This window comes from Pipistrellus kuhlii, unplaced genomic scaffold (assembly GCF_014108245.1).
Source record: "Pipistrellus kuhlii isolate mPipKuh1 unplaced genomic scaffold, mPipKuh1.p scaffold_m20_p_53, whole genome shotgun sequence".
Taxonomy (NCBI): domain Eukaryota; kingdom Metazoa; phylum Chordata; class Mammalia; order Chiroptera; family Vespertilionidae; genus Pipistrellus; species Pipistrellus kuhlii.
In genome coordinates this window covers 2,070,574-2,088,292 of record NW_023425555.1, presented here as the reverse complement: position 1 = coordinate 2,088,292, position 17,719 = coordinate 2,070,574, and the positions used below count along the sequence as shown (strand labels likewise).

At 47.0% G+C, this 17,719-nt stretch overlaps 1 protein-coding gene across 3 annotated transcripts in view; it reads left to right on the top strand.

Moving 5' to 3' along the window:
* Window positions 1-17,719, top strand: part of STXBP1 (syntaxin binding protein 1) — a 43,713-nt gene that overhangs the window by 10,717 nt on the left and 15,277 nt on the right. For all 3 annotated transcript variants that reach the window (XM_045573600.1, XM_036416178.2, XM_036416179.2), the window contains 10 exons: window positions 4,647-4,696; window positions 6,196-6,277; window positions 8,449-8,525; window positions 9,358-9,436; window positions 10,720-10,823; window positions 12,555-12,703; window positions 14,205-14,289; window positions 15,095-15,225; window positions 16,190-16,297; window positions 16,529-16,589. In XM_045573600.1, the coding sequence (XP_045429556.1) occupies window positions 4,647-4,696; window positions 6,196-6,277; window positions 8,449-8,525; window positions 9,358-9,436; window positions 10,720-10,823; window positions 12,555-12,703; window positions 14,205-14,289; window positions 15,095-15,225; window positions 16,190-16,297; window positions 16,529-16,589 (926 nt within the window). The remainder of the gene's footprint in view (window positions 1-4,646; window positions 4,697-6,195; window positions 6,278-8,448; window positions 8,526-9,357; window positions 9,437-10,719; window positions 10,824-12,554; window positions 12,704-14,204; window positions 14,290-15,094; window positions 15,226-16,189; window positions 16,298-16,528; window positions 16,590-17,719) is intronic.

The following is a 17,719-nucleotide window of genomic DNA, read 5'->3' as shown; positions in this document are numbered from 1 at the left end:
GAACAGGAGCATCCTCAGCTTCACCAGCTGCCCTTCAGCAGGTATGGGGAGGGGCCTGCTCTCGCCCTGTGGCTGGCAATTGATGCTCTTTTGGTCTCTCTGACTTCCACAAAGTCACAATTTAGATGGAGGTTTATAGGAAATTGTAATTTTAGATAATGAAATGATACTTTATAGGAGTAAGTAGGATGCCTGTCTTCAGGTGAAGACACTATGGAGTAGTTTTATATTAAGCAAAATTGCATTTGTGTTTTGAGTTTGAAGGGCTCGTCTAAAATTCTCTGATGGCTTAAAACAAACAAACAAACAAAAACAACCAAACAACTTTCTTGATATATGAATCACACACCATGCCATTCATCCATTTAAAGTATACAGTTTTAGTATAGTCACAGAATTGTGCATCCTTCATAAGTTTAGAATACTTTCATTACCCACAAAGAAACTCTGCAGTATTTAGATATCACCCCCAACTCTCCCCCGGCCCTAGGCAACTATTAATCTACTCTATCGAGATGGCTTTGCCATTTTTACGAAATGTCCAGAACGTATATTAGTCAACAGAGCCAAGTATCAACAGTACAACGATTTCTTTTGAGAGCCAAATTTTTAAAACTGAAACTTCTAACGCCACTTCTTCAAAATAGACTCACCCAGGCCGTGGTATTTTGTGGAAGAGCCGCACTCAAGGGGCCAAAGAGCCACACGTGGCTCGTGAACCGCAGTTTGCCGACCACGGCCTTAAACAATTAAAAAAAAAATGGAACCACACAATTTGTGGTCCTTTGTGGTTGGCTTCTTGGGCTTAGCATTTTTAAAGGTTTGTTCATATGTAGCATGTGTAAGTACTTCATTCCTTTTAAAAAATATATATTTTATTGATTTTTTACAGAGAGGAAGGGAGAGAGATAGAGAGCTAGAAACATCAATAAGAGAGAATCATCAATCAGCTGCCTCTGCACACGCACCGGGTATGTGCCCACAACCAAGGCACATGCCCCTGACTGGAATTGAACCTGGGACCCCTGAGTCTGCAGGCCTATGCTCTATCCACTGAGCCAAACCGCTTAGGGCTTTATTCCTTTTTACGGCTGAATAATATTTCATTACGTGGCTATACTTCATTTATTTATCCCTTAATTAGTTGAACATTTGGGATACACCTTTTGGCTATAATTAATTCACAGAGGGTGGTTCCCGGGCCCCAGCCCAGTACACACTGGTAACCAGTGCAGCCGTCTTCCTAGCAACTCTGTTGCCTTATCAAAGTCCTCTTGGTTTCTTTGTAGTTATTTTGTATCTGCCACCTCTCTAAATGCTTTTATGTTTCTAGTAGTTTTTCAGTTGATTCCCATGATTTCCTAAGGCAGATATTCTGCATCTTTCTTACTATCATTCTATCTCATGTTGTTTGCCCGTCTTAGTGAAAATTCAGAAGTGTTAAGTAATAGCGAATTAAAAATATAGTCCTGTGTTCCCATGCTGTGACATAAATGTTTTACCTGCTCTGGGCCCTACCTGTGATTCAACACGGGTACATCTGTTCCTAAATAAACAGAGGTCCCTGTCTCAACAGGGGATAAGGATTCTCATGTTCAATTTTGTATTTACATTTAAGGTTTATGTGTATTGGTCCAGTGGCACCATTATTTCAAAATGTATTTACATAGTCATTGCCAAGGCTATAAGGACGGCTTCCCCAGGTGGATAGGATTTGCAACTATTGCTAGAGTCCGCTTGGCCTCCAGCTGGCATACCAGGTGCACCTGAAGAGGTCCCAGATAACTGAGCACCTGCTGCTTTTCTCAGGCCTGGCTGAGTTTGGGAGTCAGCGAGGATCTAGACGAGGGGGTGTGGTTGAAGGAACCCACTTTCTTACCCCTTTGACAATGAGGGAAGGCGAGTCCCCCAGGACCGTGGGCTGGTACTTCTGGAGAGGCTGAAGCTCCCTGGTCTCTGCTGTGCCATCTCCATTGACAGGTGGGTGGCAGAGTGATGTTTTGGCTGTAGGTACACGCGACTTGGCACACAGAAATGGGACCAGCTGGCTGCACCAGTGTCAGAGGCTTTGTTCTTTCTTTTCACACAAGAGAACCTACAAGGGAGAGAGTCTGATCGGCAGCGGATTATTTGTGAGGAAGTAGCCCAAGCGACTTGACTCTCCTAATACTCCAATGGGCTCTAATCCTGTTTCCTTTTTGGAGTTGGATTAGGAAAATGTAGGGCAGGATTAGAATTGGCTGTTAACAAGACCGCGACAAATACATGCCAGAGAAGTTCAGAGCAGGTCGGTCGGAAGGGTTGGCATGGCAGCTGTCTGTCTTTGCTACTTGTGATACTTGTTTTGATTTTTTTTTCTACCTCTGTCCTCCCTTATCAAAAAGTAACTTGAATTTAAAGCCAGTGAATGTAAATTAATTTTGTGTGGTAGCGAAGAAGAAAGTATTAATCCTTAGTAATAAAATACATTAAAATAAAAACCGTGAAATATATAATTTTCTGCTGACACATTAGCAAAGATTAAAATAAGCACACCTCAAGTTATTATTTTACCAGTATGTTAATTTGGAAAGTACTGGTGAGGGTGTGAAGTACTAGTGAGGGTGTGAAGTACTGGTGAGGGTGTAAATTGTGCTTTTTGGAAAATAATTCAGAAGAATTATCAAGAGCCCAGAATATTTGTACAACTGGCAATCCAACTGTGACCCTTTGGTTCACAGGCCCTAGCTTACCCAGAAAACTCTCCTAACAGAATCACTGACATTATTTTTAGACCATTTTTCCTATTACAAAAAATAACATACACTCAATGCAGAAAGCTGGGGAGAACATAGGAAGACAAATTAGCAATTAAAGATTAATCATAATCTTACTGCACAAAAATAACATTTTGGTATAACTCTCTAAATTTTCTTACTTTTTATACTTTTAAAAAATAGTTGTAACATGCCTCTTTTCCCCCTCTCTTAGCCATTAATTTTGAGCAATTTCTCTCTCTGTTGTACTCACCTGGGGAAACCCTAACCCTAAACTTGTTGAAACCAACTCTTCTCTCCTTCCTGGCCTGTACCTGGATAGACAAACATTGTTTGAAAACACACACCAAAAAAACACAATTGAACTTCCCGGTTTCACATTAAATTCATTATCACAAACCCCAAATTAGCCCTTAATGCTGTCCAGAAATGCTAACACACCTCAAAATTCACTTTCCCAGGCTTCGGGAAGATATTCGATTCCCTCTTTCTTCAAACCTTCATATATGAGACCACTCTGCTCACTCTTAGCCAGGACCTCATCCCCAACAAGGAACCCTCACCTCTGCCACCAGGTCTTCAAGCCCACCACGGCCTCCTCCCCACTTCTCACTGGGTGCCACGTGGTACCCTGTTCTTGGTCATGCCTGGCCAACAGTGGCTACTCAACAAGTGTTACTGAATGAGCGAATGAATGAATGAATATAGTTCCTATATCATTATTTCTAATGAGGAAATAGTATTCCAATGTACAAATGTGAACTAAATAACTTACCAATGCTCTATATATAATATTATTATATATATTTGTTTCTAATTTTTCATTCCTCTGAAATACGGGAAATAATCTTAATGGCTATTGGGAAACTATTGACTATTATTGTTGCATTTTAAATCCTAGGAAGCATTTTTATTACCTGGGGAAATGATTTTGGTGACTGAAAGAAAAAAAAAAAAAGCATAATCAAAATTATGTATATAGCATGATTTTAACTGTAAGTGCATAGAAAAAGCTAGTAGGAAATAACTAAACTGTTCATTAAGCATTTCAAGTTGACAGGATTACAGGTTATTTTTATTTTTTATTTTTTTTAAGTAAACAAAGTGATACATGATATTTTCTGTGTTTTCCATAAGCACTGCCGTGAGTGGGTTGTTATAATCAGGGATACAGTTCTTAAACATTTCAGAACATGTTTTCTGCACATCAGATTGCTGCAGTAATCACAAGCAGAGTTAGGAACCACTGTGCTTCAGAGAATGACCGACAGGTTTGAAACACACTTGCTAACAGGCCTGCTTGCCGCCTGGGTCGGGAAAGGGCGGTAAAAGCGGCAGTCCCTATGAAACCTGCATGGCCGGGGACACGCGTGTGTAAAGGGGAATGACAGAGGCTAACCCCACACCCTTAGGGAATCTCAATTTCTAAAAGTGTAAAGTAGCCCTGAGACCAAAAAGTTTGGGGCCCACCAAATTAAGGAAACAGGAAGAGAACTCTTTTTTGTTGTTGTTAATCCTCACTGATTTTTAGAGAGAGCGGGAGAGCGAGAGATGAAACGCCGATGTGAGAGGGACACATTGATTGGTTGCCTCGCACACATGTGGCCGGGGACCAAACCTGAAACCCAGGTGCCCTTGACTGGCAATCCAACTTGTGACCCTTTGGTTCACAGGCCCTAGCTTACCACTGAGCCACACAGGCCAGGGCAGGAAGAAAACTCTTTATGGTGGCTTGGGTCTGGCTCAGTGAACAGACTGGTTGAATAACGAGAACAAAGCCTCTGGGGAGAAAAACGACCGAGTCTTGGAGGCAGGAGTTGAAGTCCTTGAAAGAACATTAAAGTCTCCTTTCTCCTTTTCCTTCTCCCTTTCTCTGCCCTCCTTTCTCAGAGATCATGCATGATGTGATAAAGAAGGTAAAGAAGAAGGGAGAATGGAAGGTAAGCAGAACAATATAATTAATGTCCTTAAAGGTGAGTTCACGTGGAAAGAATTACAGTGGGGGGGAAGGTGGAGAGGCAGAGCGTGAAGACCTTTGTTGTGTCCAGAGAATAAAATCAGAAAAAGTAATCTGCTTATGCCTCTCATTTGATATGATCCTGGTTATGAAACCTCTTGGTCTTAGGGCTTATCTGAGGCAGGTCCGCAGAGGAACTCTTTTATTCAAACAGAATCTTAGCTGGAACCACATACAAGCAGGAGAGGGCGGAGTCAGCCGTAAAGCCTCTCATGGAGCCCACACACCGTGTGGAGAGCCCCAGCTGTCAGTAACCACGTGTTTGTTCATGTAACTTTGAGAACAATGCTGGCTGTTTCACATACAATGTACATGAAACAAGTATTCTAGTTCATCACACTGATCATGGCCTCAGTTCCTGGAGCTGGTGACGCGAGGAGTGGGCAGCTTGCTGCCCTCCATCAGGAAGTCAGCGTTTTAAGGGCCACTTGGTTGTGGGGTGCTGGGCCTTACACTGCGGGGAGAGCATCAGTTTTGCATGAATTTCCCTGTGTGCTATCGAAGTCTATTCCAACCACTCTGGCCTGCGAGTTTTCAAGTCTGTCGGCCGGGAGCAGCAGAGGTGACGGCACAGGAGGGTTTTGTGGTCTCTCCCGGGACTTGTGAGCTGTTTTAGCAGCACACCCCCATCCCCACCAGAGCGGGAGGCCATCTGGTGGGAACTCTAGGCCTGGCTTTGTGGACCTAGAGTGTTAAAAGGATCTCGAGAAAGCTGCTGCATAGGATGAACACTGGCCCTTAGCTGCAGCAGGGTGCTTTCTGGACCACATGGTGTCTAGCGTCTGCTCCCACAGCTTACATCATTAAAGAGGGAGAGAACTAGCCTTGTTTTAGCTGCATCCCTCGGTCCACCCTGGCTGAATGGAGCTAGGACAGGTTAGCTGAAGAACTGCAGGCAGGAAACTTTTAGGCCCAATGGCACGTCTCGTCCCTCCCGTCTGAACTGAAGCGCAGTTTGTCCCCGATGATGTATGTGTGGTGAAGGTGTGTCCAGATGACATTGTAACAGTTCCCACTGTCCCAAATGTCCTTGTGGCCCGAGTGCTCACCGTCCCTTTAAGAAAAAGCTATGCCCTGAGAAAAGATGCTCTAGTATAGCTTCTCTGAGTGTGGGTGCTATAGATGATTTTTGTCTCTCTTTCTTTGCATTTTTATGAGTAATTGATCTCTATCATGAAAAACAAAAAGGTTAATTTGTAAAAAAATTAAGTCAAGTCAGTAAGAGCAAGCTCTTAACTCCCAAGTTAGGTTAGCGTGTGGGGGGAAAGCTAGCATGCATTTCAGCAAACTTCTGCTGGCCCCTAGGAAATACTGCCTCTCAGTGTTCTGCACGCTGGGCTCATGTTGAAGTCTGACGCGGTGAGCTGATGAGAAGAGCGAGAAGGTGCCATTCGGGCTGTAAGCTGGTCTCTCTGCTTCCAGGTGCTGGTGGTCGATCAGCTGAGCATGAGGATGCTCTCCTCCTGCTGTAAGATGACGGACATCATGACCGAGGGGATAACAAGTGAGCGCACCATTCTCTCTGCCCGTTAGTGACACTCAGGCCTCCCCTTTGTGCCAGCTTCCCTCCTCCCTGTTCAATGTTATCCACTGGACATTAGATTCTTCCACCGTCCTGGGTGGTAAGACTGTAAGTTCCTGAGAGACCCAGGGCTTCCATTCATCCCTGAATCCCTGAGCCACTGCTAAGCGCTCATTCTGTATTTGCTCAAGGATGCCGAAAGGAAGGCTGAGTCACGGAGAAAGGCAGGCCATACAATGGGGAGGGGGGGAGGGGGGAATGGGCCAAAGATCTGAACAGGCACTTAAAAAAAGAACAAATCCAAAATGGCCAATAAATACATGAAAAATTGCTTGCCCATTTTAAGGGCCAGGGAACTACAATTGAAACCAGAGTGAGAAATGGTTGTATACTCACCAGACTTGAATATTTAAACTCTGATACTGCCAACTGAAAGAGAGGATGCAGGAGAATGGGAATCTTTCTATATGAAGGAGTGTCAGTGGTATAGCTCCTTTGAAAAACACTTGGCAGTGTCTAGGAGAGTTGAAGCATCCTATGGTTGGATGTTTTGAGCTTACAAACTTATTTTCATTAATTTTTAACTATGTTTTTCTCTATCAAAGAAAAAACGTGTACAAAGGTTAGGGGAGGAGAAAGCCAATGGAGCTAACAAGCTTCCAGCAAAGGCGCAGCAATGCCCTGTCCCACTCTCTTCTCCACCACCCCTGGCCAGTCACCCCAAAAACAGCCACCTTGCTCTTGCTTCTGGTTATCTTCTTTATTTTTCTAAATAAATACTTATACACCGAGTGGCCAGATTATTATTATCTCTGAACGCATAATAATCTGGCCACTCAGAATATATCCTATTTAATAAGAAACTAATATGAAAATTGTCCCCTCGTCCAGGAGTTCAACCAGCAGGCAGGCTGGCCAACTCCCCCTGGCCAGGCTGGCCGGACCCCACCCATGCACAAATTCATGCACTGGGCCTCATATATATATATATATATATATATATATATATATGTGTGTGTGTGTGTGTGTGTGTGTGTGTGTGTGTGTATGTATATATGTATATATATTGTTATATAATATTTATATTATATTATATTACATTACATTACATTATATTATATTATATTATATTATATTATATTATATTTACACTGAGTGGCCAGATTATTATGCATTCAGAGATCATAATAATCTGGCCACTCAGTGTAATATTATCTCCTGATCCATCGATGCTAGACATTATCTGTTGACTTCCTGTGGTATAGATGAGGGTTCAGCTCTCTCCTGCTGCACACTCCCTACCCCAAGGGTAGCTGTTTAAAAGTGCCCTTATTTGGAAAAATTTAGAAGTTAGCAACCCTTTGATGAATCCCAAAACATTTTTGGGTAAAGTATTATTGGCTTATGAAACTCAAGAGTATACAACCCCTGGTGAAGTAAATGGGTTGAAGGGTTTGGTATTAATTTGAACATTACTTGGGATGAGAAGTCTTTATAATTGTTTCTGCAGTGATGCGCTTATTTCCCTCAACCACCGGCATAGGTAAGGGCCCCACAGCGCTGCTCTCTCTGTACCAGGGGTGTTCCAGCAGAGGTGCCTGCTGAACTCTGCCAGGTGCCGTGCCAGGTGCCTGTCAGAGGGCGGCTTCCCAGGGCTCTTCCCTCTAGGTGGGACACAGCCAGGAAAGACAAGTGACCTAAAGCCCTGCTTTGCTTTAACCATGTGTAACCTTTGGCCTCGGATCTATTGAGAGGGAATGTCCTCATTTGATATTCAGAGAAAAATGGTAAAACTGGCCAACGGTCGCTAACAAACCCAGCATGGGAATTCTAAAGGAGCTTGGATTTGGGGGGACAAATGAACAACAACAACAAAACCTGAGGAAGGGGCAGATTTTCAATCAGAGCAGATCCAGGCATTTTCTGAAACCGAAATGGGGAGTGGAGAATGTTTAGTGGGATAGGTTTCAGGTGTTCTAAAACCGTGAGCACTGTGGGACAGTGGAAAGCAGTGACTCTCAGGAAGGGCAGTGACCACCCCCTCCCCCCGATTTTTATCTGTGCTTGTCTGAGGTAGCCTGAGCCTGTCACTTCCACTCTTGTGATGACCAGTGCGTTTTCTTACTCACGGCGGCTGCTGTTTTGTTGTCTAGTTGTGGAAGATATCAACAAGTGCAGGGAGCCACTGCCCAGCCTGGAGGCTGTGTACCTCATCACTCCGTCCGAGAAGGTGAGTCCTCCCCCGAGGGAGCTTTGGCTGAGGCCACACGTGCTGGCCTGGCGACTGCGCAGGGGTGCCTGCTGTTTCTAGCATTTAACACACTGCTCTGCTTAACCACGCAGTTCACAATCGGGGGGCAGAGAGGCAGAGAGGAGTGGAGAGAGCCTTACGCTTTCTGAAATACACCGCTGACCAGAAAGCTTGTGCCAGGCCATTCGGCTTCCCCCTGGCACTCCCTCTCAGGGTAGGCGTCCACTTTATCCAGTTAGGGACCAGCCTTCCGAACTCAGGTATTTACACTTTCAGGTTGACTGCATCAACGTCCCATTAGTGTTCGGAATTGCCTGTTTTATCATGTTGGAGGGTTGGTTCAATCTGCATCCAGACAAGTCCACCTCCTGGCTTTTGGCTAGTAGTTATCTTAGCCTGTCTCTCAGTCCATAAGTTGCCCGCAGTTTTCACACTTTCTTTCACTTGTAAAAGCTGGCCTATGTAGTTTCGGAAGATGCAACTACACTGCTAGAACTTCATCGGTGTGAATCTTCAGGAAAGTTTTGGCCAGTTTGCTCTTTTGTGGGTCTCTTCTTAGGAACCCATGTTATGGTGGCATCAAAGAACTGACACTACCATTCTGGAATGATCTAAGAAAGATTTTATTCATCTAAACTCCCAAATAACCCTAGTTGCAAATCCCCAAACATGAGTTAGAATTATACATTAAAAATCCCCTGCTATTGTGTGCAGGTAGCTTGAACGCCCTCTTGGATTTAATTTTGACCAGATATAGGTTCCATTTGCTTCTAGAATTGGACTCAGTTCCTTTCTTTATCCCTCTTCACAGTCTATCCGCTCCCTCATGAATGACTTTAAGGACCCACCGACTGCTAAGTACCGGGCCGCCCATGTCTTCTTCACTGACTGTGAGTACGGCTGTCAGATGCTGCCCATCCTCCAGGGCAGCCTTTCTGCGGCTGAACCAGAACCGAGCCGGGCAACGGGGAAGAAATGGGCTGTTGCCATGGTTGTCCTGATTTTTCTTTTCTTTTAGAAGAAATATTGCATAAGAGACAAAAATAAGCACATACATATGCAAAACTTCTAGCTAGTGCAGTTCTTTCTGATAAAAAATAGCACCTCTTCTTAGGACTAGAGGATTTACTGCTGAGCAGAATTCCCCGGTGCCAGCCTTGGTGTCCCACCGTATGGACTTACAGATACCACTAAATTATAGTGCATGTCCATCCGTTTTCAACCACAAAGATTTCATCTGGTCTTATCTCAGCCAGACTGGCATCATTGTTCTGGAGTCCGTACTGTTATTCTGTGGATTTGTGTGCAAGGAGCCAGTGTACTAACATCTGCAGTATACACAACACCAATCTTTATACACATGGCCAATCTTTACCAGCAGAGAGATGAGGGAGGCGGGATAGCTAAAGAGCGCATAACAATAGCAGGTTCCCTAGTGTTCTTCTCTGAAGGAAAATCAGCTAAACTTACCCCGAGAAGGTGGGGGAAGGTTCTGGCAAAGAGTACTTTTATACTGTTTGAATGGGGGTGACAAGGAGAGCAGGTAGGCAGCATGAGAAATAATGAAACAGGAATGCATTTCTGGGACCTGCACCCGTATTAGGCCCAGGAGAGCCATGTGAACCATGGTTCCCACCAAGGGAGTCCTGAGCAGCTGAGTTCCTTCCAAGGACCATGGAGACACCAGCATCGCATTGCCCAGTGATAGATTTTTTGTTATTTTATTTTTCACGAGCATGTCAGATGCATGGTGTTGTGTATATGGCAGGTCTTTTCCCTACCCCTTAATCTCTTCTGGGTTTTCCCTCCCTGTCCTTGATATCAGTAAAGAGTTTTTATTAGCTGTCAGTATCTAAGTCTTGATTGCCATTGTTTCTCTGTTCTATGTTGAGAGCCTTATGGGTGTTTTTATATTTATAGCCTACAGGTAGTGGATGTTTCTGTCTTATCCCTTATTTACTTACCCCTCTAACGGCCTGTGAGGTCTGACACTAGCCGCCCCTCCTGCTCTCCTCCCAGTCTCCTCATTGTTCATCAGACACGCTGGAAGGAATTAACTTTTTATTTTCTTTGTTAAAATGCTAATAAATGAAGAATCCACCAGACACATGTGACTATTGAAATTAACCAGCAAAGCCACAGGAAAACCTAGTGGCTTTTGTCATTCCTGCAGCTTGTCCAGATGCCTTGTTTAACGAGCTGGTAAAATCTCGAGCGGCCAAAGTCATCAAGACTCTGACAGAAATCAACATTGCTTTTCTCCCCTACGAGTCCCAGGTGAGGCTGGTAGGGAGCACGTGGAGCTCTGCATCCTTGTTATTCTCAGGAGCCCTGAGAGGGTGGGTGGGGGTGCAGTGCGCAGAGTGCGGAGGGAAGGTGTCATGTTCCGGAAGACTGAATGAGGGGTTGTGAGCGGACATTTATGTAATGGAAAGAGGCGGTATTCCTTAGAGGTCTGCCCGGCCTTCATCTTACCCTGCATTTATTTCTGACCCTTTAAAGCCTTTGTGTACACTTCTCCGTGCTCCCGGCATTCATCCCAACACTCTGAGTCCTGATATCCAAAAGGTAGCCAATCCGAAAAGAGCATGGAGGGAGAGATGGGAAGGGATCAGACTACGCCCATCTGCCGTGAAGGGACTGTTTCTGTGTAGAGATAACCTCAGCCTGTCACGTGCTGAGTGAACAGATGGCAGCCTTCGTCATTAGCCCTTAACACTGCCAGTGCCAGGAGGGCGGCAGCCAGCCGCCCTCTTGGAAAACACCAAGTTGTTAAACCAGCAGAGGAGAAGCTGATTGTGAGCGTACAGAATGTGTGTCTTAGTCTTAAGATTTGTTAAAAGGTCTGCAAACAAAGAAATGAGATAACTGGACATTTATGTGTTTTGTAGAGATAAAAGTGATTGTGGCATATGGCAGCAGTCGCCAACCTTTTGGACTTCACAGACCACCCGTGCTCCGAGGACCACCGGTTGGCGACTGCTGGCATATGGAATCTTTATGGATCGGTTTCTAAACACCAAATAGTGGCCTGTTCTTAGCGAAGGAGGGATGGAAAAAGTACAGCATGGACATTTAAACACCGTCTCCTTCCCAGCTCACGTGGTCCAAAGCCACGTGATTTGTTAAAAGGTCTGCAAGGCCTGAGGGCAGCACATGTTTTCTCTGTGAGCGCTGTCACCACCCTGATTGAACAAAATCCACCTGTGGCATGTCCCAGCACACCGTGTTTCATAGATTTTAAAAAGCAGGACACTTCAAAAACAACCCTCTGGTTTTCTAGATGATCAGGGCAGTTCACGTCAGTGAGATTCTGAGAAAATATTTAGCTGGTAGGGTAGGTAGTTTAAGAGAAAACTTAAAACTTCTGGAACTCTCCAAAGAAAAAGAAAAGTGATTAGAACATACCCCTGAGGATACAAAATTGTTTAATCAAAAAGCGCCGTTTGCACACAGTCACAGCACAGTTTCTGTCTTATCCCTTATTTACTTACCCCTCTAACGGCCTGTGAGGTCTGACACTAGCCGCCCCTCCTGCTCTCCTCCCAGTCTCCTCATTGTTCATCAGACACGCTGGCCTCTGGTTTTGGCCCAGCCATCCCTCCATGGGGACTTCCCCCTGCTGGTGAGAAACTCCGCGCCTCTTTCAAGCCCTGTTCAAACCCGAGGCGACCTTGTCCTCCCTGTCCAGCCCGTCCGGGCATTCTTTCCGTTTTATATTTTCTCATGCACACCAGTTTCTCACATGCCATAGAACTTGCTTTTCATTATGTTTATTGTTTGTTCACTGCCTGCCTTCCCTTCACACACTCCACAGGATGATCGTGTTTTGGTCAGGAGTAGTTCCCATGTGTTTAGCATAGCGCCTGGCCCAGCAGACACCCAGCCCAGGTTTGAAGGATAAATGAAAACATGCTCTGTAGACTCACGATCGGGTTTGGAGAAAATTCTGATGTTCAGCATCCTGGATGCAAACACGAAATGTGTATACCTTTGCCTCCTCCTCAGGTGTATTCCCTGGACTCGGCTGACTCTTTTCAGAGCTTCTACAGTCCCCACAAGGCTCAGATGAAGAATCCTATACTAGAGCGCCTGGCAGAGCAGATCGCAACTCTGTGTGCCACCCTGAAGGAGTACCCCGCCGTGCGGTATCGTGGGTAAGGCAGTGCGCGTGGGAGCAGCTGTCCCGATTCCTCTGGCCTTAACATTCCTTTGCCAGTGTCTCAGGGTCAAGACTTGAGTGTCTCACATTTATAATTTTCTCCCAATAGTTTATTTTTTAAATTTTATTATGAACTATACTAATATAGAAAAGTGCATGAAATATACAGATATATTCAGTTATGAGTAACTCAAATATAAACCCCTATGTAATGGCCACCCAGGTTCCCTATAGTTTTTCATCTCTTTCTAACCTTTAAAAACAAACATCATCTTTGCAGAAGATGTTTCCGAGTAAGGCAAAAGACAAAGAAATAATTCTCTAAAGGTCACAGTCAAGTTGTATGAAGTCATCCATGTACCACTCACCTGCTGTGTGCTCACTGCTGGGGAGACGCCACCTGAGGACACAGCCCTGATCTGGGCGGGCAGGGAACATCCCAGCAGATGGGCCGTAGCTGGGCACACCTGCCTGTAAGCCCTGGAGACATGCCAAGGGCAGAGCAGCCTGGCGCCCTTCAGCCCTTCCAGCTGAGGGGACCAAGAGCAGTCAGACTAGAGGGGACGTTGGAACTAGGTCCTTGAAGGACTGGTTTGGATTTCAAAAGACCGATGAGGACCAGAGGGCCTTTTCTGTGGACGGCTGGCTTTGCCATTGGTCTGAGCTTAAGCGTGGAGCTGGGGGAACCAAGGGCAAGTTTGAGGAGGATGGGCAGTCTGGCACAGTGTGTGCGTAGGGCAGGGGTGAGATGGGGCCTGAGGACTCGGATGCCAGCTTTGGGTTATGTCCGTCAGTGGCTGTCCCCGGGAAACCTTTGTGAACGCACGAGTCAGGTGCAGAGAAAGTGGAGCCAGAGGAGCTGAGGGGTCAGTTTGCAGCCAGCCTGTCACCTCCGTCTGCTGGACATGCAACTGTAGAACGACGCCTCCCTTGGTCTGCCCCAGCGACCAGCCCTTCTGTGTGGGTGTTTCCTGACAAAAGCTGGACGGGGGGCCCAGGCCCTCTCCTGACTGAGGAGTGGCGGTTGGCGTTCACTCGTGGGAGGCTGGGCCGGGAGCAGAGGCGCTTTAGCCGAGCCTGGCCAGGTGGCAGGCGGCACCACACTGTACAGCCGGGAGGGGCCGGGAAACGCTGTCAGGCTGAGCCGGGGTAAGGGTCAGAGGTTCTCACTTCCAGCAAACAAGACCCAAAGGGATCTGAGTCGAGGGAAGGGACACTCAGGTGGGTTGGGCTCAGATGGCCGATCACGGGGAAAGGATGGGTGGTCAGGACCCTCTGCTGATGGGCTGTTCATCGGAAGCTGCTTTTCACTCGTTTCTGTTCCCAGAACAGAGCTAAAGATTTTATTCTGTTTGTTCTTTTTAATTGTACATGCACATGTGACCATATTCTCATTGTAAATGAGCAATGCAGGCGAAACGCGCGTGCCCCTTGACCTGCCCATGCTGCCCCGCCTCTCCCCCAAGGCCCGTCACCGTGTCTCTTCTCCTCGGCAGGGAGTACAAGGACAATGCCCTGCTGGCCCAGCTAATCCAGGACAAGCTCGATGCCTACAAAGCCGATGACCCCACCATGGGCGAGGTAGGTGGACGTGGACCATAGGGTTCTCTCACCGGTGATTGAGTGCCGGGGTGGCAGTTCTCGGCACAGCGTGGTTGTCACAGAGCAGGCACGAGTGCCGCTGTCCCTGCTCGTGGCCTCTGGTGACAAGCTCAGCTCCGTGGGCAGGCTGACTGAGACTGATCAGTGTGGACAGGGTGACGACTCGTTTCTGTTCTCCGGGACGACCCCAGATTTAGCACTGGAACCCCCTCGGTAGAACAACCCCAGAAAACAGACATTGTGCAGATTTCACTAGTTTGTGTGTGTGTGTGTGTGTGTGTGTGTGTGTGTGTGTATGTGTGTGTTTGTGAGAGAGAGAGAGAGAAAGAGAGAGAGAGAGAGAGAGAGAGAGAGAGAGAGAGAAAGTTCTGTTTAATTGTATCACATGTTTAGATTCCTGTAAACCCACTGCAGTCAAGGCACAGAGTTCCTCATCATCTCGGATTTACAATCCTAAGTCCCAGGGCCTGAACCCCTCGGCCCCGGGCACATGCATGGCGGGCAGCCCCGTTCACAGCTGAGCCCAGTGACGCTCTTTGGGAGCTCACCGCGGACCAGCCTCCGTTCCAGATCCACCTCAAAGGACACTCACTATGACAGACAACTGGCTTCTCACGTGTGGGCTGGTATTCTTGTCAAGCAGTGAAGGGACTGTGTTCGCGCTATTTTAGTAGGTTTTGTCTCCAAGTTCACTGCCTGCTGCCCCTTTACAGGAGGGCCACATGGGCTGCAGAAGCCAGCTCTGCGGAGTGGCCTGTGAAAGTCCCCGTGTCCTTCCCTCTAGGGCCCAGACAAGGCTCGCTCCCAGCTCCTGATCCTGGACCGCGGTTTCGACCCCAGCTCCCCTGTCCTTCATGAGCTGACCTTTCAGGCTATGAGTTACGATCTGCTGCCTATCGAGAATGATGTGTACAAGTAAGTATGCTCACCCGGAGGGACTGCAGCTTTGTAAATGAACCAGAAACACCTCTGACTTACGGACAGGGTGCCATCGATCCTAGGAAAAGTGGGTGCTCCCGTAGTCTTGTCAGTTAGCCTGCGAGTTTGTCTGTGCCTTCCCAACATCCTCACGGCACTTCTAGCCAGGAACTCGGGCCCCTTTGGGGGAGAACAAGGACTTAGTTCCCCCCTCCATAGTCGGCTCTCATTTGCACACGTGTGCATATCTTTTGCAGCATTGAGTAATACTTGCAGATCATCAAAGCTGATGACAAATATATCCACAGGAGTTTCTCACTGAACGCATTTGCAGAGGAGCCGTTTTCTTCATTATAAACATTTTTCTTGGTAGAAATCATTAGACATTCAGTTTCTAAAAACTAATTTTATTTTGATGGAAACAGGCTGCACTGTTCTCATGTCATTTACTTTGACCATAAAGGTAGTGGTTCCGAATGAAGGTTCTGAAACCATGAGCGGATCTCTGCTCCTCTCCCGTTGGCACCTGTGGTTCTTGCCTTCCTTAGGTGTTCATGCTTCCACAGGAGTCCTCAGCCGAGGGCCTGTGCAGGCCACTGCTGAAGGTGCCAGGCACCCCGCATTGGAGGATGGTGCCAGGCCTTTCTGAGGGAGGGACAAAGGGGGATCTCTGTGTTTCCATTGTAACTCACCTATAACCTGACTTCATACCCTGAGCTACATGGTCCAGGTGACACTCAAGTCAGCTGACCCTGAGGCATCTAAAACAGAGCTCCGTGTCAGTTGACCTTGGTTAGAGCTCTCTGCCCTAGGCATTGCAGCCATTAGTGCCCAATCCGCAGACACCAGATGGTCCTGGGGCTTGTAAGTCATTTAGGACATCCGTCAGCTGAGGACAGTGAGCTCTGGCTGTTGCAAACCTGAGGGGACTTGGATGGATTGTGGGCCCTCCCCTCTCTAGGTATGAGACGAGCGGCATCGGAGAGGCGCGGGTGAAGGAAGTGCTTCTGGACGAGGACGACGACCTCTGGATAACGCTGCGCCACAAGCACATCGCAGAGGTGTCCCAGTAAGAGCCCTCCCGCCCTCCTCTGGGGCGGGGCGACGCATTTCTCTCTCCCCAGTGCTGTTTCCAGCTGCGCTCTGGGCAGCTGGGCTAGAGCTCATCAGAGAAGTGGCCAACTTGCTAACCTCTGATGATAAATCCCTTCCGAAAGGAAGAACCTTGCATTATTCAATATCATTCATACGAGGCTCTGGGTGCAGCTTTGAGACTTAGCTGCCTTCTTCTGTCTTCCAGGGAAGTGACCCGTTCTCTGAAAGACTTTTCTTCCAGCAAGAGAATGAACACTGGTGAGAAGGTAGGCCCACGCTGCTGCTGCAGCGCCTCAGCTGACCCTGCTTTTTCCCCAGGAGCAGGGAGGACGCCTCATGACATCAGGCTGGGGCGCTGGGGGCCATAGTCCTCCTTCGTCCGTGATCGTTTTGCCTTACTTTTGCATTCGAGATTGAGATCCGGAACCCCGTCTTCTGGTATTTATAGAGAGCTGCTTCTTGTTACTCTGAAGATCCATATTTGCTGTTTGGGATCATGATTCACTTTAAGCCGGAAGAACTGTGAAGCCTTTTGTAGCCTTGGAGGAATTAGATTCCTGCCTAACTTTCCTGGGCCTCTCCTGTCCTGCTGTTCACAGAGTGGCTTACCCATCAGCAGAGGGAGATAGCTCTGATGGTGTCACTCCCTGGCTTAAACCTTTTAGTGACTTCCCGTTCAGGAGGATCCAGCCCCACCTGCTGGTACATCGTCTGGAACCTGGGCCATCAGGCTCCAGAGGCTCTCTGGTCTGGGACATCTCTGTCTGCCTCCTCCTTGTCCCCACCACCTTGCTGCAGCCACGCCTGAACTCCTTCTCTGGGCCTTGCCATGTGAAGTCCCAGTCCTTTGCTCAGGTGTCATGCTTTTTTGTTTTTAAATATGTTTGTTTTTATTGATTTTTAGAGAAAGAGGAGGGGAGAGAGAGAAACATTGATCCACTGCCTCCTGCATGCCCCCCTACTGGGGATCGAGCCTGCAACCCAGGTATGTGCCCTGACTGGGAATTGAACTGGTGATCTCTTGGTGAATGTGACAAAGTTCAATCTATTGAGCCACACCGGCTAGGTCGGGTGCTGTTTATTGGAGGAGGAACGGGAGCCTTCCCTACTCCTCCCTAGACTGGTCAAGTGCCTCTGCTCTGTGCGCCCACACTGACACCCACAGAGAGCACCAAGCCACTCAACTGGATAGTTCCTTTGCCAAATGTGAGCTCCTTCAAGGCAGAAATACATGAAATTCTTTTTTCTTTTTTTTTAATTTTTCTTTTTTTTAATTTTGGTCCTTATATGCCCAGCACCTAAAAGTATCTGGAATGTGGTAGTAAGTTAATAAATTTTTGTTGGATAAATGAGTGGGATTAGGTGGCCACACAGTTAGAGAGTGAGCAGACCCTTT